Below are 20,383 nucleotides of genomic sequence, written 5' to 3'. Positions count from 1 at the left end.
TAATCAGTTGACTATAAACAAATTAATCTGCAGTTGAATTAACGTAAATGACAAAACCTACTATTATTGTTAATAGTCAATTATTTGAATTGAAATTTGCCAATAAAAATCTTTACTATTTAAGAAGCCATAACTTCTATTATGTGTACGATAATGACATGTAAACCTTTTTTATTTTAGTTGACTGTCAAGATATTATCGATAAACCTACATTTAGCAGCCTACTTTGACGCTAGAAAAGCGTAATGACGCAGAAGACGTAGAACGTAACGACACAGCAAACGCAGGACGTAGCTACGTGTACAGATGACATAGGAAGTGCAGAAGCGAAGACTGATGCGTTGATTTTCTCGCTTTGGAAAAGGACGAATTGGGTCACTAACTGGAGCTACTGCCGGGGCAGGTATGTAATACCCTCCAGATTCACACAGCGAACGCTTTGTTTATTGGATGGGCGATTTTTTTCACGACACGCAAGTCTTTTCATCTCACCCGTGACTGTGGCGATGTCAACATAAAGGCCCCAGACATGCTGCGATATCACCCTCGTAGACTCCAAACCCCAAACCCGTAGACGCTTCTGTTAGTCTAGACGGTAAGGGGTAAGGGGTAACGGGTAACCTAACCCTAAAACTAAACGCTAACCCTAACCCGCTGTTAGTCTAGACGGCAATGGGTAACGGACCGCGTTTACACACAAAGACAGAGCAACAGACTCTGTTCTCATTATTTCGGAAGAGAGCTGACAGACTATTATTAATTTATTAATACTATATACAGGTGAATATACTATTCTAAGAACATTGACGTATAGCCAGTGGCCGGTCTTCTGTCAATCTGCAATTGTCCTTGGATGAGTGTATGTATATATAGTAGATGTTTAAATGATAAGTTCCATGGTGTAGGTCAGTTCTTTTCTTTGAGTCTCCTAAATGCATTGCTACCTTGCCACTGGAAATGACAAATCCTTAAATCTGAGGTTCTGAAGGTGTTCAACAAACCCATCAGTAAGTCTTTTCTTGATTTCTCCAAAATAAAGCTGATTACATCTCTTACAAGTGATGAATGGGGGATAACAATTAATATTTTCATGCCAGTTATTTTAGTGGCTGTTGATATTTATATGTAGCACATCTCCAGTGGTTGCAGGTTACGGTACCACAGTTGTTATCTGATGGTCATTTACCTTATTGTTGACGGGCATGTTTTTGATGGTGGCATTTCCCTTTGCTTCGCCCATGTGCTGTTTCCATAGTAACACCAGGATGTTGCCGACCACCACATACTCCCCTCAGAGGCAGAACAACGGCAGCCTCAGCCCACGGGACGCAGCACGCCACACGGCCGGAGCAAAGCGCTACAAATACCTGCGCAGGCTGCTGCACTTCCGACAGATGGACTTCGAGTTCGCCATGTGGCAGATGCTCTACCTGTTCATGTCGCCACAGAGAGTTTACCGGAACTTCCACTATCGGAAACAGACCAAGGACCAGTGGGCACGGGATGACCCTGCCTTCCTGGTGCTGCTCAGCATCTGGCTCTGTGGTCAGTCAACCCTAATCCTGACTCTGACTCTAATCCTAACCCTGACCCTAACCCTGACCATGACCCTGACCCTAACCCTAACCCTAGTCAGTTGAGAGTGATCAGGTTTGTTTTTTGCAGTTTCCACAGTGGGTTTTGGCCTGGTTCTGGATATGGGTGTCTTGGAGACACTGAAGCTCCTGCTGTGGGTGGTGTTCATCGACTGTATCGGGGTGGGGCTGCTGGTGTCCACAATCATGTGGTGAGATCAAATGGCTTCTCCAAAACACAAATCCCTGTGAAATCTCATTAAGAATGATCGTCTAGAATGACATGTATTTTAAACCATTAGATTTCATTGGAGATATTTTGGTCTGTTTTTTTCCAGGATCGTCACTAATAAATACCTCATGAAGTATCAGAATAAGGACTATGATGTAGAGTGGGGTTATGCTTTTGATGTGCATCTAAATGCCTTCTACCCACTGTTGGTCATTCTGCACTTTTTACAATTGTTTTTTATCAACCGTGAGTACTGCCAATATACCTAGATGACTGTAAGTAACAGCATTGTAAAACCTGTCATTCTGAATTACATCTGTATGTATTTGTCTCAACAGACATTGTGGTGATAAGCTCTGACTGGTTTCTGGGGTATTTTGTGGGGAATACCTTATGGCTCATTGCTATTGGCTATTACATATATATCACATTCCTTGGCTACAGTGGTGGGTATTTGATGCTTCGTTGTTGATATTAATTTCAGAGTGAACTACACAGCACTCATTCTGAATATTTAGCAGAATGTGTATAAATACATTATAAATAAACAAGTATTAACTGACCTTCCCCCCTCTCTCTAGCTCTGCCCTTTTTAAAGAACACGGGCATTCTTCTCTACCCTTTCGCTTTGCTTGGACTTCTCTATGTTTTGTCCATCAGCCTGGGATGGAACTTCACCAAAGGTCTATGTTGGTTCTATAAATACAGAGTCCAGTAGGAGGCGCCAGAACAGCTATTTGAAGGGACACTTATCTGTTTCAGTTTGGATTGTGATATATTCAGAGACGTGTGTACAAACCCACTGTGACTCTTTGGACTCTTTGGATTTTGTATACTTTGTAAATAATAGTTTGGTTGTAGATAAAACAAAAGGGACATAAGGTGGGGAATGTTTATATTTTTTTTTAACTTGACATACTTTAACTTTTCTGATATTAATCAGAAATGGTGAAATTGGTTGGATAGTGTTAAAGGGATAGTACTTGCTCTGATAATTTTTGGGTGGCTTTCGTGATACTCTATTGGAACAAATTCAATAAACCAATTTTTACAGTATTTTTGCAATGTCAATAACTATTGGTCTTATGAATGCTTAATTTAAATTGTGACTTTACAAGAACTGAGAGGATGAATTATAACAGTTGTAAATGACTATTCTAGTTTCCCACAGAATACCTTTTTTTCATTACTGGTCTACCATGTATATACTATTTTATACAATCAATTGCATTAAATGATAGTTTAGTCAATAAGTCTTTGATAAATGTAACTGGAGTGTAGCAGTCTATTGACTGTTGATGGGTTTGGTGTGATGTTAAGCAAACGGGTCATCATAATGTAGAAGCACACACACTCATTCTAGTCCAGAGGTGTTTGGTCCATCAGTCATGATGTCATCAGCCTGTTTTTCCTTCACATGTACGTGAGCGTTTAGACATTTGGACATAACTCAAACCAGGAATGAACTGGTGCTCCTTTCTGCATCACCCTTCATAAATAACGCTGACTTACACGACAGGTGTCCATCTCTGCCCCTGGATTTCAGATGCACTCCACAGGATCACAGATCACCAGCACAGGAGTTACGCACCTTGACTTATAGTGATATGTTCACAAGTATTAGGACACGTGTCTGTCCATCACCGGGACACTTCAGTAAATGTTTTCTACCAGTTTTGCGGATTTGAAGTAAGTCATGATGGAGTTGTGTAGGGTTAAGTCAGGTTTGTAATCTGCAGTTCCGTCCTAAAACAGTGACTATTGCGGACTAGCGGGGCTTTGCAGCCTAAGAGCGCAGCAGCACGCAGAGAGCCACGGTGCAGCACGAGCGCTGCAGCCCTAGCATGCGCCACGAGCTTCGGCGAGCATCAGCACGTGCTCACTCAAACCAAGACCGCGGAGGTTTCTGCCTTGACCTTGCCTGCCCGACGCGCGAGCAGATTCTGCCGAACGCGAGAGTTCGAGTGACGTCACAAGCAGAATGGCGGCCAAGGTGACCGGCGCGCGCTCCTCCTGAAAACGACTGTTTATTGAGGCGCGCGGGTTGTCGCGTGGTGTTGGGCAGTAATGCCTACCGGAGTAGGGGCGCGAGGTGTTACGTTAGTAGGTGTAACGGGAGCTGAGGCGACGTTTACCGAGCGGTGGGAGCATCACGAGCGGCTGTGCTGCTGTTAGCCAGTTAGCTATCCTGCTAGGTTAGCATGTGAGGTAGAGAGCTGAGGTAAAGTTACGCGCTCATGTCGAGATACCGAGCACAGCTGAACACGGCGGAGGGGGTAACTTCATGGTACATTTAGCCAGCTTGCTAACCGGCTATTTTGCTAACGACGGTTATTGTGAATATTTGTCTCTTGGTTCTGTTAAGTTCATGAAATGGTGCCGTTCAGGCTGCAGGACTTTGCTGTTATGCTGACGGTTTTTCTGGGCCGTTTTGTTTAGAGTCGTCACTCGTGTCCTTGTGTTCCCTGTGATGAACTGTCATGTTCCTGTGGCGGTCTGTCATGTTCTTGTGGCGGTCTGTGGCGTTCTGTCATGTTCTTGTGGTGGTCTGTGGCGGTCTGTCATGTTCTTGTGGTGGTCTGTGGCGGTCTGTCATGTTCCTGTGGCGGTCTGTCATGTTCCTGTGGTGGTCTGTGGCGGTCTGTCATGTTCTTGTGGTGGTCTGTGGCGGTCTGTCATGTTCCTGTGGCGGTCTGTCATGTTCCTGTGGTGGTCTGTGGCGGTCTGTCATGTTCTTGTGGTGGTCTGTGGCGGTCTGTCATGTTCCTGTGGTGGTCTGTGACGGCCCGTGAACACAACAGCTGACCGACAGCCTGAGGGATGCAAGGTTTAAATCACGGCGTACAGCTCTGTGCTTTTAAATCAGTGTTGCTTGCTCCCTACTCGCTCAAGTCCTTGTAGATGGTGTAGGATGTGGTCAGTTAAAGACAGCTTGCAAAAACCGCGTTTGATGCCTCCTAACCGTGTTTACTCTGGCTTAACTTCCGTGTTGTCGCGTTACAGGTGCAGTCAACCAAAAGGGCCGACCCCAGTGAGCTGAAGGTCATTTTTCAGAAGGTGAGACTGAGCTACTATCAGACTGAACTAATACAAGACTGTTCACACACGTGTTTAGACTAAATAGTTTTTTAGGCCCTATAAGTTTTTTTGTGTTGCTGTTAACAAAATCACTTGATGTGTATTTATGTACATATGTGTTTGCCTTTTGATTGTTTTGTGTTAAACTGTGTGGTCATCTTTTAGATCTTACCGTATTAAAATACACACCTTGCTGAAAAAGTAACGCACAGATGTATTTCACCATTTTAATGTTTTTTGTTGAAACTTTGTTCTCTGTCTTACTGTTTTGTTGGCACTGTGGAGGAAGTTTATCTTACTGAGGACTGAAGGAAGATAATATCACTTTACCTTTAAGTTTCCTTTTGGAATGTCTAAAAATCTTAGCTATGTACTCTTAAATACTTCAGCTAAGACCTCCAGAGTGAATAATGGAGAATACCAAGAACTGTGGCATTTCAAAACCAAAATAAACACTGTGAACCTCTCCAGGGAGTGGTGTCTTGTTAAAATACCAGTGTGTGCTATGAGTGTTGGTTTGTGTAGCGATCTAAAATTGTTGAGAGGTTTTTTTGTTTTTTTTTGTGTACTAAATGCATGAACAATGTGTTTAGGATGTATATCCTTGATTTGTGATGTATATCACGTGAGAGGTCCATATGTCTCTGTGACGTTAGAGTTCATAGCTAACGGCGTTGCCTCCAACGGGGTTAAAGGGACTCGGCCCCTCCCAGTTTTTTCTCTGAATCTCCAACCCATGAGTAATGGAAGCTTCTAGAAGTTTGTCCAAAGTGACCCCGCTGAACCCTCCGTTCCAGAGCTTGGACTCTGGTTTGGACCTGAGCGCTGGTTCTAGAGGTTTTGGGAATGCAGGTGCTTAAGTGTGTTTGGCGTTTTTCCTGCAGTTCTGTTGAGCAAATGCTTGTGAAAGCCAGCTGGAGAACAGCTGTACACCTGTGTGTGTGTGTGTGTGTGTGTGTGTGTGTGTGTGTGTGTGTGTGTGTGTGTGTGTCCCTTGTTTTCAGTCTGTATTCCTGTTCATTGCTGTATTTGAAGAACCAAAGTGTTTATTCCTGGAGGCAGTGAGGCTCTAGGTGTTGTTGTCTGACAGTGTTTCATTCTTCATGGCTGCACAGTGTTTAAACCCATTTCAAAGTGTATGTAATGCATGTGTTGAACTGTGTGTGTGTGTCTGTTTCTTACCCCTCAGTATGCCAGTGTTGTAGATAAGGATGATGAGCGGTTTATGACTCCCAGTGACTTTGTGCAGAAGTTCTTGGGTCTTCACACACAGCTCCATCACAACCCCAAAACTGTGCAGCTGCTTGCTGGAGTGGCAGACACCACAAAGGATGGGTAAGACCCGCCCCCTTTCTGCCTCGGTGCCCCACCCCCACTCCCCTGGCCCCGCACCATCCCACCTTCTGTTCAGCTGTGCTCACTCACATCAGTCACAAAGTAGCGTTTAATAGGACTATAGAAGAAGATGGAGGCCCATTTACACCTGTCTGTGATGAGTCTGGAAGAATATGAACCAGGGCAAGTGTGTGTGCGCGCGTGTGTGTGCGCGTGTGTGTGTGCGTGCGTGCGTGCGTGCGTGTGTGTGCGCGCGCGCGCGTGTGCGTGAGAGTGAGTGAGTGAGTGAGTGACTGAGACACAGATGAATTGATGTTTCTATCCCTGTATTTTGCAGGGTGGCTGGTGCCTGTGTGTGCGCGACTGAGACACAGATGCATTGTTGTTTCCGTCCCTGTGTTTTGCAGGGTGGCTGGTGCCTGCGTGTGCGTGCACGCGACTGAGACACAGATGCATTGATGTTTCTGTCCCTGTGTTTGCAGGGTGGCTGGTGCCTGTGTAGTGTTGAGACTCTCAGTGTGAAAGTAAAAACTCTGAGCTCCTTCATCTAAATTATTTAAATTCATGCCAAATCTCCAAATCCTCCAATATCAGAAGAGCCATTAAACCCCAGACACCTCTATCTATGGCTCAGACATGCATGATGTAATTCTGAGAAATGCTGCATGACTAAAACATGATCTGTTACGTTTTCTGGATCATGCACGGAAATATTTCCCCAGCACTGATTTTTATGTTCCAGTCAGAGAGACCAAAGGCTGTCAGTTGCTTTATTCCACTATTACAGAGAGAGTGTGTGTGTGTGTGTGTGTGTGTGTTTGTGGCCTTCTCAAAGGTTGATATCGTTCCAGGAGTTTCTGGCTTTTGAGTCTGTGCTGTGTCTTCCTGATGCTCTGTTCATTGTAGCCTTCCAGCTGTTTGATAAGACAGGAACTGGAGATGTCTCCTTTGGTAAGTGTGTGTTTGGTAAGTGTGTGTGTGTGTGTGAGGATATTAATGGTTTTCTGTCATGTATACGCATTGTCCAGTTAATGAGATGGTCATTATTTTAGCGTAAAGATGAATGTGCGTGTATGTGTGTGCTTGTAGAAAATGTGCGTGATATTTTTAGCCAGACGACGGTCCATCACCACATCCCCTTTAACTGGGACTGTGAGTTTATTCGGCTTCACTTTGGTCATGACCGGAGCAAACACCTCACGTACCTGGAGTTCACACAGTTCCTCCAGGTAGCACACACACCCCTCAGCTACTTGCACTGACTGACACCACAAATCCGCTTTTTCTTCATTAATGTATAAAATGGATTCAGTCCAAGGTCTCATTAGCAGAATGCTGCTTTATGTAATGATCCTCAGAGTCCTGAATGCTTGAACATAAAGCCTGACGTGTGGTCCTGCCTCTCTGACTCAGACCTTTGGCCCTGTGCTGTTGCTGTAGGAGCTGCAGCTAGAGCATGCACGGCAGGCCTTTGCTCAGAAGGATAAAGGTAAGAGTGGAACTATCTCATCCCTGGACTTCAGTGACATCATGTCCACCATCAGACACCACATGCTCACTACGTTCGTGGAGGAAAATCTGGTTTCAGTAAGTGTGTGTGTGTGTGTGTGTGTGTGTGTGTGTTCTGTGCATGTTTGTGGGTTCTGTTTATTAGTCTAAACGGTGTGTGATGATGTTTATTAGTCTAAACAGTGTGTGATGCCTCTGTAGGTGGTGATGCCTTTGCTGGTGGTGTTTGCTAGTCTGAACGGCGTGTGATGCCTCTGCTGGTGGTGTTTGCTAGTCTGAACGGCGTGTGATGCCTCTGCTGGTGGTGTTTGCTAGTCTGAACGGCGTGTGATGCCTCTGCTGGTGGTGTTTGCTAGTCTGAACGGCGTGTGATGCCTCTGCTGGTGGTGTTTGCTAGTCTGAATGGCGTGTGATGCCTCTGCTGGTGGTGTTTGCTAGTCTGAACGGCGTGTGATGCCTCTGCTGGTGGTGTTTGCTAGTCTGAATGGCATGTTATCTCTGCTGGTGGTGTTAGTCTGAACAGTGTGTGATGCCTCCTTGCAGGCTGCTGGTAGTGGTACATCTCACCTGGTCAGCTTCTCTTACTTCAATGCCTTCAATTCCCTTCTCAACAACATGGAGCTCATTCGCAAAATCTACAGCACAGTCGCAGGAAGCCGCAAAGACACGCTGCTCACTAAAGGTACAGGACTGACGGCCATCCACTTCCCTGTTACTGTAACTCAGTCTTTGTCTGTGACTAACTGTAACCCTGTCTGTGACTAACTGTAACCCTGTCTCTCTTTGTGTGTAGAGGAGTTTGTCCATGCTGCTAACAGGTTTGGTCAGATCACTCCCATGGAGATTGACATCCTGTACCAGCTCTGTGGCCTGCACTCTCAGACCGGGTAATCTATCCATCCACCTTTACACACACTCAACGACCTCACGAATGAGAGAAATTAAGAGGGGAAAGAATAAGTTTTTAAGGTGTGTGTGTGTGTGTGTGTGTCCGTGTGTGTCCTGTTACAACTAATTTTGTATGACTGGACTCATCTGACCCTAAACTGTAAACACTCAGTCAGAAAACCAGAAACCACACTCTGGTGTCCAGCACGTAAATGCACCCCTGCTCTTAAATACCTCAATACACACACACACACACACACACACACACACACACACACACACACCTGCTCTTAAATACCACACACACACACCTGCTCTTAAATACCTTACACACACACCTGCTCTTAAATACCTAACACACACCCACACCCCTGCTCTTAAATACCTCAACGCACACCCACACACAACCTGCTCTTAAATACCTCAACACACACACCCACACATACACACCTGCGCTTAAATACCTCAACACACGCGCACACACACACACACACACACACAAACACACACGTGCTCTTAAATACCTCAATACATATGCACACACACACACACACACACACACACACCTGCTCTTAAATACTTTACTATTAGTTGGATAACAGATATGCTGTTTTTAACACTTTTAACACTACCGAGCAAGACCTTATTGAACTGGGAAGCAAACCCTGGCCCTGAACCCTAAGCCTAAACCTTAGCCCTAACTAACTCTAAGAGGGTTCTAGTTGTAATGAAAGTGATGTTGTTCCAGGAGGCTGAACCTGGCTGACATCGAGCGGATTGCCCCTCTGGAGGAGGGGGCTCTTCCCTTCCACCTGGCTGAGGTGCAGAGACAGGTAGGGGGCGGGGTTGGCTTGCCGCCTACGCTGTGTATTCTTTCCAAAGAGAGAGAGACACACACACACACACACACAGTCATCTCTAAATACAGTGCTGCTTTTTAGGCCCTGTAGTTCTGGTTTTATTATGTCTTGTGCTAAAGTAGCCGAACACCTCTGCACTTTAAATAAAGACGCCTGGAGGCATACTGTGTGTGTGTGTGTGTGTGTGTGTGTGTGTGTGTGTGTGTGTCTTTCAGATGCATGGAGACATGTCTCGTCCTGTCTGGCTCCAGGCTGCTGAGTCAGCATATCGCTTCACTCTGGGCTCTATAGCTGGAGGTGAGGGCACACACAAACACACACACACACTCAAAGCAAGTTTGTCTTTACTAACAATAATTGTGTGTTATAATGAATATGTACATGTGTGTGTATATCTTTGTGTGTGTGTGTGTGTGTGTGTGTGTAGCTACGGGAGCAACGGCGGTGTATCCCATTGACCTGGTGAAGACTCGTATGCAGAACCAGCGTTCCACAGGCTCCTTCGTGGGGGAGCTCATGTACAAGAACAGCTTCGACTGCGCCAAGAAAGTGCTGCGCTACGAGGGCTTCTTCGGCTTCTACAGGGGTGTGTTTGTCTGTCCCTGGTTGGGGGTCGGGGTGTTTTTGTCTGTCCCTGGGTGGGGGTGGGTGGGTGTTTGTCTGTGCCTGTGTATGCCTGTGTGTGTCTTTGTCTGTCTGTGCCTGTATGTGTGCCTTGTGTCCGTGCCTGTGTGTTTGTGTGTGTGTGTGTGCGCCTTCAAAGTTCAAAGAGGTTTTATTGTCATTTCAGCTATATACAAGTACACAACAAAAACGAGACAATGTTCCTCCAGGACCATGGTGCAACACAAAACAACAGTGCAACAGACAACATGCTACACAAGTGCAAACAGTCGAATATAGTGCAAAATGTCATAAAAAAATAAAATAATAATAATAAATACAGGACAAATACAAAATGAGTAGCCTTGTGTCCGTGTCCGTGTCTGCGTGGGTGTCTGTGCGTGTCCGTGTCTGCGTGGGTGTCCCCATGCCTGTGTGCGTGTGTGTCCCTGCCTGTGTGTGGGTGTCTGGGTGGGGGTGTATGGGTATGTCTGTCCCTGGGTGTGTGTAGCTCTACCCCTATGTTGCCTTGGGTAGATCCAGGACACTCCTGATCCATTTGTCTCCAGTCCTTGTTTTGCTTGTTTCAGTTCCAGCTACACCTGGCTCAGGTAATCTGAGGTGTAGTATGGGTTTTAAGATTTAATTACTTGAGGTATGGCTCTGGTGTACTTTTCCCATTGTTTGTTTGTGTGTGTGTGTGTGTGTGTGTGTGTTTCCTGCAGGCCTATTGCCCCAGCTCATTGGAGTGGCTCCAGAGAAGGCCATTAAGCTCACTGTAAGACACACACACACACACACACACACACACACACACACACACACACCCTGCTGCTCCAGCCATATCCATCACTCTGTCGTGTGTTGTAGGTGAACGACTTTGTGAGGGACAAATGTTCCGATAAGGACGGAAGCATTCCGTTGGCTGCTGAGATCCTGGCTGGAGGATGTGTAGGTATCGGAGTGTGAGGAGTGTATTCAACAGGTCCTCATATTGCATTACATGAACGTTGTCGTAATATAATTAACTGTGTCTGTGTGTGTGTTTAGGCTGGTGGCTCTCAGGTGATTTTCACCAACCCTCTGGAGATAGTGAAGATTCGCCTGCAGGTTGCTGGGGAGATCACCACAGGCCCCAGAGTGAGCGCACTCTCTGTGGTTCGGGATCTGGGTTTCTTTGGCCTCTATAAGGTAAATTTGATGCCTGCACATGTGTACACACACACACACACACATACACACTCGTCTGTCCTCGTCCTTGACTAAAGTGTGTGTGCAGGGTGCGAAGGCGTGTTTTCTGCGTGATATCCCGTTCTCTGCCATCTACTTCCCCGTGTACGCACACACCAAAGCACAGCTGGCAGATGAGGACGGGAGAATCGGCGCCCTGCAGCTGCTGACGGCCGGGGCAATCGCAGGTACATGCAAGCACACACACACACACACACACACACACAAACAAACAAATTGGACAGGGTCTACTGGAGCTCGTGCGGTTTACACAGACACTGCCCCCTCTTCCCTGTTAAGGTCAAGTCAAATTTATTTATATAACTCTTTTTACAACAGATGTTGTCACAAAGCAGCTTTACAAATGTCCGAGTCCAAGTCGCCGGTGACCAAGACAAGGGTCACGGCGAAGAAACCTTGAGAGGAACCAAGACTCAAAGGGCGGGGGGGGGTCATCCTCTTCTGGATGACAATGGTCACCAAAATAGTACCAAATGCTGCACTCAGATCAAGCAATATAAGCAAAGAAACATAACACTGGTCAGAAGCCAACAAGGCTGTGTGTGTGTGTGTGTGTGTGTGTGTTGGATTTTCAGGAGTCCCTGCTGCCTCATTGGTCACCCCTGCTGATGTCATCAAAACGCGACTGCAAGTGGCAGCTCGTGCGGGTCAGACCACATACACGGGTGTGATCGACTGCTTCCGTAAGATCCTGAGAGAAGAAGGATTCAGAGCCTTCTGGAAGGGAGCTGGAGGTACACACACACACACACACACACACACACACACACACACACACACACACACACACGTGTGCTCACACACAGTTTCTAGACAGTGTACTTGTGTAAATTGAACGCTCAAGTAACCTTTGACCCCTGCACCCACCCCACCCCCCTCCAGCCCGTGTGTTCCGCTCGTCCCCGCAGTTCGGTGTGACCCTGCTGACCTACGAACTCCTGCAGAGGTGGTTCTACGTCGACTTTGGAGGACAGTGAGTGTTGACCTCTTGCCCTTTTAATTACTGTCTTTATCATGTACGTGTCTTGTGTTCGGTTTTGTATTCTGTCTTGTGTTTTTATTCTTGCATTGTCTGGAAGTTATTTGTCTTCATTGTATAGTTCTGAACAGGCTAGAGTTTCCATAGTGATTAGCAAGTGATCATGTCTAGCCATACAGGTTACAGTGCCCAGTGAAATATAAAATACACACACACATACACACACTCAACTCACATACAGTGCCCAGTGAAATATAAAATACACACACACCAAACTGCTGTTTCACTGCTTTGTGAAAGTGTGGTTTGACCTTTGACCTATTATATCCTGTGTAGCCGTCCCTCTGGTTCCGAGCCGACGCCGAAGTCGCGGATATCGGAGCTGCCCCCAGTGAAGCCTGAGCACGTCGGAGGGTACCGGCTGGCGGCTGCCACGTTTGCTGGCGTGGAGAGCAAGTTCGGACTTCACCTGCCAAAGTTTAAATCGTCTGGAGTCGTTAGCATCCAGCCTGCGAAATAGGAGGTGTGGCCTTGTAAATGACCCCGCCCACTCCACACTGTCCTCCAGGGTTTCTGCCTCCATCTCACGGCTGCATCACTCCTTCCTCACTGGTGTTAACTGTAGTTTGTAGTTTCTTTTTGTTCTGTTGGGAAGTCGGGTTTGTGTTTAACTTCAGGTTTCTCTAAGTGCTCCTCAGTGCCTCCTGCTGGTTAATGAAAGTTACTGCGGGGCCTTCCACACTCCTGGTGGTGGGATCAAACACCAGCTGATTCCTTTCTGCTAAATCAGAAAAAAAGATCATTTGAAATCTCTCATAGAGGCAGTTTGCTCTGTCCTCAGTGCTCGGCAACAGCGAGCAACGGTCACATTAGGGTTTTGGCAAACTGGGTTATGGTAGTGACCTCGATCTCTGACACAGGCACAGGGTGAATTCAGGAAGTGTGACACACTGATGGGGCATAAAGACTGGGAGCGGACTGCTGTAGGCAGGGGGCGCTGACCAGATACCGCCGTGTTACATTCCAAACCCAGTACTGCTAGACAACCTCTCCACTAAACGCTCCTCAGAAGGAGACTTCCAATGGTCAGATCACTTTTCTGTATGCTTATTCAAATGCATTTTGTTATACCAGTCAGACTTTCTATAAAACGATACATTATGATGCTAAATGAATTGGATGGACTGGCACCTGGTTTGTCCTGCCCCGTGGTCCTAACTACACAACACTCATGTGGCCAGGTGAGACTCATGAATGTAGAAGTTGCAGAGGTTTAGCTCAGGGCTTTTGTACTGGAGCTAAACTAACCTACACCGTCTGAAGCTTCTTCGAGTTCTAAGCCACCTATTCTGGCTTATGTATCACATAACTGGATCATGATACTCAAGTGACTTCAACTCTGCAGGACAGCAGAGCTCCAGTACTGGAGGAGAACACGTAGATCCAGTACTGGATGTGAACGTGGACCTCCAGTACTGGAGGGGAATAACCTGGTGTGTAGTTGAATATCCTGGTTTAGTCCTTTAAGGCCCAGAAAGGTGCTACAGACCAACTGATTTTACTCCCTTGGAGGTCTCTGGACAGTAGACCACGGGAAACGTTAAAAGGTTTTGTATTTTTGTTTTTTTGTCGATTTTTCTCTTCCATTCAGAGTTCACCCTGCATGCGTGACATGCTCAATCTTCATTTCTTTCTCATACTTATTTTCGTTTGCTACTGTTATGGAGTCCGTACGCATGCAATAGCCCTTCTCTTTTAGAAAATAATTTAAATGCATTTCATTCTTGTATTTTATGGAAATAAATCATACATTTTAAAATTGGAGTGAGATGTTTATTATTTACAATACCAGGTTATATTCCAATTCCAACCGTGAAAAAGGTTTTATGAATTGTGGGCATGTATGCAGCTTTTACGATGATGGAGTTGAGCAGGTCATTTCTTAAATTTCATCAGCAAAAATTCCCAATTTCTGACATTTTTTGATATATGGTGATATAGGAGTGTTGGTAAACCCTCTTAGTTTTGAAGTGGTTCTAGTTTAAGGAGGAAACCTTCGTTAGTAGTAAACATGCACATGCATCCACAATTCATGTTAGTAGCAAATATTTAAAAGTGCCAGTGTTGGACATAAACAATCAGAAAAAAATACATAATTTATAGTTTTGTCTTTTAGGTGAATACATTTCCAATGATCATGTGGGGAGGAAAAAATCAAACTAGATACTTTGCTTAAATACAATAAAGTGTTTTAAAACTCATAACATGGTACACAGAACACACGTGTTTTGGATGCAGAAAACGTTTTAAAAAAGCAAGAGAACTGGTCCAGTGTGAACTGGACACTCATGGACACACAATTGGGTTTGGTCTTCTTGTAGAAGTGATTTCAGGGTGTTTGAAATATTTTTACTAGAAACAATGGAATGTGGTGGAAGCGTTTGCATCCATATTCAAAGGTTTGGGGGTGGGGGGGTTTACTGTTAGGACCTGAGGGTAAGACTTTTACCCCTGGTGTTGGAGTCATAAAGAGACTCGATTTTCCACCAGTTGTTCATTTAAAAGCTGCCTCTGACAGCACGTGTAGTCAACTGTTATTCTGTAAGAGTTCAGTAAAGAAAATTAGTCAAATCCGATATTGCAGAATACAAACCCCACCCACAATAACAGGCTTCTTAGAAAACTCGACTTTATAAAGGTTATTAGTGTCATCTGTAGGTCTCCTAATGACCTTAGACCCTCCTGTCCTCCCTCCAAATAGAAGCGGCACTAATTAATTAAATTAGCTAATTACACCATTACCCTCTTCATAGCCTACATAATTAGTTAACTAAATTTGCTAATTATACCACTACCTTCCTACATGTCCTATGTAATGTTTATCTAGTTGTAATTAACCATATCTGGGTAATAAAAGCTCAAAAGTGGCTTCCCCCAGCATCTCTATCGGTGTGTTATCACAGGGACGTGTGTTGGTGTGCTGAGGGAACTGGAGATCGTCGCTCCAGGGCTGCAGTCAGGAAGCTCCTGAGCCACCAGCCTCCTGCATTACTCCACCTCACAGGTTCACGAGGGATCAGGCAGACAGTGGCTGGGTTGCCAGCTCCTCTGCATCTTCCTGGTGCTCACCGAGTTCATAGAGCGTCTGTACAAAACGGCTCCACTCATCCTGCCGTGGAATGCCAATCTGCTGCAAAAATAAATCAGAAAACAGCAATTCATAAACAACAAACTAAACAGGAAATACATAATAAATAACTAACATCTCATCATCTTCAGTGTCATTGAATAGTCATTGGGTTTGAGCCAAAAGTAACAACCAAGCAATAACTTTTCACTCACAGGCTGAAAAATGTTACAGTTTAGTGAACCTAAAGGGCCCAGACCAGCTCACAACTATGAGTCTAGTGTCCAGAAAACATCTCAAGTATGAGTCTAGTGTCCATGAAACATTATGTCAAATCTGAATCTCTATTTCAGAAGTAAGAATTTCTCACCTCTCCTACATCATAGATGTGTACCCGCCCCTCCGAGTCGCCAACGGCAACCTCTCTGCCGGAACTGGCCCACCGGACGCGATTCAAGGCCGGGTATCCCTCCACGGTAACTGTTGCTATTGGAACCTGGGGGGGAGAGGGGAGGTTTGTTGGTGGATGTAGGTGGATAAGTGAATGTGTGTGTGCATATATATCCATGTGTGTACCTCAGTCTCACTGTTGAGGTTCCACAGGTCAAGGTGTCCAACTCCATCCACACAGGCAAACAGGGCAGGGTGGACAGGTGACCACATGACATCATATACATAGTCAGAGTTGTCTTCAAAGGAGTAGAGAGGCTTAATGTTCTGCAGAGAGGAACACACACACACATACAGAGAAATGTAAGGGGTGGTGGTGTGAGGGCTGGAGGTGTGTGAGTGGTGATGTTGTGGGGGGGTGGTGTTTGAGGGGTGGAGGTGTGTGAGGTGGTGTGAGCGGTGGAGGTGTGTGGGGTTGAGGTGTTTGGGGTGGTGTGAGGTGTGGAGGTGTGTGAGGGGTAGAGGTATGTGAAGGGTAGAGGTGTGAAGGATTGAGGTGTTTGGGGTGGTGTGAGGTGTGGAGGTGTGTGGGGTGGAGGTGTGACTGGTGGTGAGAGGGGTGGAGGTGTGTGAGGGGTGGAGGTGTGAGGGGTGGTGAGGGGTGGAGGTGTGAGGGGGTGGAGGTGTGAGGGGTGGTGAGAGGGGTGGAGGTGTGTGATGGATGGAGGTGTGAGGGGTGGAGGTGTGAGGGGTGGTGAGAGGGGTGGAGGTGTGTGAGGGATGGAGGTGTGAGGGGTGGTGAGAGGGGTGGAGGTGTGTGAGGGATGGAGGTGTGAGGGGTGGTGAGAGGGGTGGAGGTGTGTGAGGGATGGAGGTGTGAGGGGGTGGAGGTGTGAGGGGTGGTGAGAGGGGTGGAGGGGTGTGAGGGATGGAGGTGTGAGGGGTGGAGGTGTGTGAGGGGTGGAGGTGTGAGGGGTGGTGAGAGGGGTGGTGAGAGGGGTGGAGGTGTGTGAGGGGTGGAGGTGTGAGGGGTGGTGAGAGGGGTGGAGGTGTGTGAGGGATGGAGGTGTGAGGGGGTGGAGGTGTGAGGGGTGGTGAGAGGGGTGGAGGGGTGTGAGGGATGGAGGTGTGAGGGGTGGAGGTGTGTGAGGGGTGGAGGTGTGAGGGGTGGTGAGAGGGGTGGAGGTGTGAGGGGTGGTGAGAGGGGTGGAGGTGTGTGAGGGGTGGAGGTGTGAGGGGTGGTGAGAGGGGTGGAGGTGTGTGAGGGATGGAGGTGTGAGGGGTGGTGAGAGGGGTGGAGGTATGTGAGGGGTGGAGGTGTGATGGGTGGTGAGAGGGGTGGAGGTGGTGCAGTACCCTGGTGCTCCACAACTTCACAGTCCAGTCAAAGGAGGAGGTCACGAACAGATGAGAGAAATCGACTGGACCTGCAGCACAGTGACAGCTGAGACCTGTTACTGGACCCTGGTGACCTTCAAACATCTCCCCGATACCTGCTTTACTGCAACACACACACACACACACACACACACACACACACACACACACTCATACTTATATACATGTAAACACCTTAGACATGTGTAAGCCACTCTGGATAAGGGCATCTACCAGCGCAATAACATCAAAATCGTATAATGGGGGACGTCTCCCCAGTGTCCATTCCAAATAAAAAACACACACACACACACACACACACACACCTCCCATGTCTGCATGCTGTGTAGACAGTTCCATCCTCACTGCCCACCACAAAGTTATTGACATCACCCAGAGGAAAAGACATGGAGGTAACAGCCACTGGCTTAGACTGTTTAAACACCAGCTCCAGGCTATCCTGGAGACACACACACACACACACACACACACACACACACACACACACACACACACCCACCCCAGAGAGAATGAATGTATTATTTGTGGGCTGTAATCACACAGAATGAGGTACATGCATGTTTTGTGATTGCAGTTGTCAGCATGTGTGTGTATCCTCACACCTTATATACCCTCACACCTTATATACCCACACACCTTATATACCCACACACTTTATATACCCTCACACCTTATATACCCACACCTTATACACCTACACACCTTATATACCCACACACCTTATATACCTACACACTTTATATACCCTCACACCTTATATACCCACACCTTATACACCTACACGCCTTATATACCCACACCTTATATACCCACACACCTTATACACCTACACACCTTATATACCCACACCTTATACACCTACACACCTTATATACCCACACACCTTATACACCTACACACCTTATATACCCACACACCTTATACACCTACACACCTTATATACCCACACACCTTATATACCCTCACACCTTATATACCCACACCTTATATACCCTCACACCTTATATACCCACACCTTATACACCTACACACCTTATATACCCTCACACCTTATATACCCACACACCGTATCACTTTATATTTAATTTCTATTTCAGTATGAGATATATATTTTAATTCAGTTTATCCACTACATCAATAATGTGTGCTGTGCACACACACACGTGCTCTTCCTCACCTGTGGCGCAGACAACATGTCCAGACTCCAGCTGCACATCCTGCCGTCGGTGGAAAGGCTGATAAGGTTGTTGGCGTTCTGAGTCCCCACCACATTCACACAGTACACCGGATGCTGCCAAGTGGAGTAACGTGAGAACTCCCCCCACCACACACAGAACTCAGCATTACTGATGACTGTGTGTGTACCGTGTGTGCGGAAGCAGACAGTGGCGTCCTCTGTACTGGTGTATGCTTGTTACTGCGGTTGTCCCACAGAACGATTTGTCCTGAGTATGTTCCTCCGACAACCAGGTTGGGATGGAACTGTGCAAACGCTGCTGACATCACCGCCGACTTCAACAACCGAGAGAAAAACAATCATGTTATAATTATATTATATTCTTTGTACTTTCTGTACAATTGTAATTAGTCCAGTGTGTCTGGTATTTTAAGCATTCATGAAGACAAATTCTTTGTATATGTAATATAACTGGCAAATAAATTCTTATTCCCTATTCTAACACACCTGACTCAGGAGATCAATGAATGTCAAACCCTCCATGTGCAGGTGAGAAGTGAAAGGTCAGAGGGGAATAGACCTGGGGAATGGAGTCCCGTAGAAACCTGCTGGGACGCTGGGAATATAACTGCAGGAATGTCGGGATATAACTGCACGAACGTTGGGATATAACTGCATGAATGTTGGGATATAACTGCAGGAATGTCGGGATATAACTGCACGAATGTTGGGATATAATTGTAGGAATGTCGGGCTATAACCGCAGGAACCTGCAGTGTTGTGATGGACCCACCTGGCAGTGGAAGACGTACTCAGGTGTGGTCTTCTTGTACTTCATGTTCCATACCAGAGCAACACCGTCAGGCTCGTGAGGAGCCTCCTCGTTACTGTTATACGATGCCACCAGCAGCTCAGGGTGCTGTGAGCAGAAACATCTGACCATTTTACCCATATAGAAGCTCTGAGGTACTGTGTTGTGGATAAACCTACTAAAGCACTGAACAGGACTAGCTGAAGTTTGGATGTGGGGTGAATAAAAGAGTGAGAGAGAAGATACAAGAATTGGGGGATGAGAGAGAGAGAGAGAGAGAGAGAGAGAGAGAGAGAGAGAGAGAGAGAGAGAGAGAGAGAGAGAGAGAGAGAGACAGGAGATGGGGGTATGCACCTGTGAAGACCAGTCCAGACAGGTGATCACTCTGTGTCTGCACCAGCGCTCGTCTGAAAACTGCCTGTTCAGAGACAGCTTGGTCCCTGCCTGAGTCTCTCTACCACACACACACACACACGCACACACACCGTGCCGAGCGTGCAATTTAATATGTAAGTTATAAAGCCTTTGTTAGTTATATTTACACAGGAACCAAGAAACACATGTGCACACACATACACACACACACACACGCGCACTCACACACACATGCATACACACACATACACATCCACCCACGCGCACACACACACACACACACACACACACACACACACACACTCTCACTCCTTACCCCTCTCTGTCTTGCAGGTCCCGTCCACTGTAGTCAAAGCAAACATCCACCTGCTCAGACAGAGCACGCTCTATCATGCGAGAACTATGGCCAAAAAACATCAGGAACTGTTCAGAGTGCAGAATCTGCTGCTTCTCCTCCTGTGTGAGCTCCAGAAGGGGCACTGTAGAGCAGGATAGAGAGAGGACGCAGTTTAGCCCACAGTGCTAATGCAGCTAGCAGCCAGCCGAGGGCAGCATAACCACAGTATAACCACAACATAACCACAGTATAACCACAACATAACCACAGTATAACCACAACATAACCACTGTATAAACACAACATAACCACTGTATAACCACAACATAACCACTGTATAAACACAACATAACCACAGTATAACCACAACATAACCACTGTATAACCACAACATTACCACAATATAACCACAGTTTCCACATCCTGCCACCCTGCTACAGCTCTTCAAGCAGAATAACC

At 46.4% G+C, this 20,383-nt stretch overlaps 3 protein-coding genes across 9 annotated transcripts in view; 2 read left to right on the top strand and 1 right to left on the bottom strand.

The window, feature by feature from the left end:
- The first annotated feature begins 266 nt into the window (after positions 1-266).
- Positions 267-2,862, top strand: unc50 (unc-50 homolog (C. elegans)). Its single transcript, XM_026998671.3, has 6 exons — positions 267-403; positions 1,256-1,545; positions 1,666-1,786; positions 1,913-2,052; positions 2,145-2,252; positions 2,388-2,862. Exons 2-6 carry the CDS (start codon positions 1,266-1,268, stop codon positions 2,522-2,524), a joined length of 786 nt encoding a protein of 261 aa, XP_026854472.2. The 5' UTR covers positions 267-403; positions 1,256-1,265; the 3' UTR covers positions 2,525-2,862.
- A 748-nt stretch (positions 2,863-3,610) lies between these two features.
- On the top strand, positions 3,611-14,133 carry slc25a12 (solute carrier family 25 member 12). 4 transcript variants are annotated; one of them, XM_026998631.3, is made up of 18 exons: positions 3,611-3,799; positions 4,810-4,863; positions 6,074-6,219; positions 7,055-7,170; positions 7,309-7,448; positions 7,660-7,806; positions 8,272-8,410; positions 8,522-8,615; positions 9,365-9,449; positions 9,692-9,773; positions 9,904-10,062; positions 10,805-10,857; positions 10,950-11,030; positions 11,130-11,270; positions 11,359-11,497; positions 11,906-12,064; positions 12,213-12,303; positions 12,646-14,133. In XM_026998631.3, the coding sequence occupies exons 1-18, from the start codon at positions 3,788-3,790 to the stop codon at positions 12,827-12,829; spliced, it is 2,022 nt and encodes a 673-aa protein (XP_026854432.2). In that variant the 5' UTR covers positions 3,611-3,787; the 3' UTR covers positions 12,830-14,133. The 4 variants fall into 4 exon arrangements, with proteins under 4 accessions (XP_026854432.2, XP_026854431.2, XP_035379925.1 ...); XM_026998630.3 differs by lacking the exon at positions 3,611-3,799 and adding an exon at positions 3,806-4,082; XM_035524032.2 differs by lacking the exon at positions 3,611-3,799 and adding an exon at positions 3,806-4,093.
- The window catches only part of dync1i2b (dynein, cytoplasmic 1, intermediate chain 2b), an 11,040-nt gene continuing 4,777 nt past the window's right edge, over positions 14,121-20,383 (bottom strand). For 3 of the 4 annotated variants that reach the window (XM_035524033.2, XM_081717285.1, XM_081717284.1), the window contains 10 exons: positions 19,904-20,066; positions 19,567-19,666; positions 19,195-19,320; positions 18,590-18,736; positions 18,402-18,515; positions 17,530-17,663; positions 17,183-17,327; positions 16,013-16,153; positions 15,807-15,932; positions 14,121-15,499 (listed from right to left, as the gene is read on the bottom strand). In XM_035524033.2, coding sequence (XP_035379926.1) covers positions 15,386-15,499; positions 15,807-15,932; positions 16,013-16,153; positions 17,183-17,327; positions 17,530-17,663; positions 18,402-18,515; positions 18,590-18,736; positions 19,195-19,320; positions 19,567-19,666; positions 19,904-20,066 — 1,310 coding nt within the window. In that variant the 3' untranslated portion in view covers positions 14,121-15,385. The remainder of the gene's footprint in view (positions 15,500-15,806; positions 15,933-16,012; positions 16,154-17,182; positions 17,328-17,529; positions 17,664-18,401; positions 18,516-18,589; positions 18,737-19,194; positions 19,321-19,566; positions 19,667-19,903; positions 20,067-20,383) is intronic. The other variant, XM_035524034.2, reaches the window with a different exon arrangement.

The sequence above is a fragment of the Electrophorus electricus genome, chromosome 7, assembly GCF_041902795.1.
Source record: "Electrophorus electricus isolate QZ-2024a chromosome 7, ASM4190279v1, whole genome shotgun sequence".
Taxonomy (NCBI): domain Eukaryota; kingdom Metazoa; phylum Chordata; class Actinopteri; order Gymnotiformes; family Gymnotidae; genus Electrophorus; species Electrophorus electricus.
The sequence above is the reverse complement of the archived record's forward strand: the minus strand, read 5'-3'. Positions and strand labels throughout refer to the sequence as shown.

Coding starts and splice junctions, on each gene's coding strand:
- slc25a12 (XM_026998630.3), top strand. CDS start 4,044: ATGTCGAGATACCGAGCACAGCTGAACACGGCGGAGGGG. Junction 4,083..4,809: donor AGCTGAACACGGCGGAGGGG/GTAACTTCATGG, acceptor GTCGCGTTACAG/GTGCAGTCAACCAAAAGGGC. Junction 8,411..8,521: donor AGACACGCTGCTCACTAAAG/GTACAGGACTGA, acceptor CTTTGTGTGTAG/AGGAGTTTGTCCATGCTGCT.
- unc50 (XM_026998671.3), top strand. CDS start 1,266: ATGTTGCCGACCACCACATACTCCCCTCAGAGGCAGAACAACGGCAGC. Junction 1,787..1,912: donor CTGGTGTCCACAATCATGTG/GTGAGATCAAAT, acceptor GTTTTTTTCCAG/GATCGTCACTAATAAATACC. Junction 2,253..2,387: donor CACATTCCTTGGCTACAGTG/GTGGGTATTTGA, acceptor CCCTCTCTCTAG/CTCTGCCCTTTTTAAAGAAC.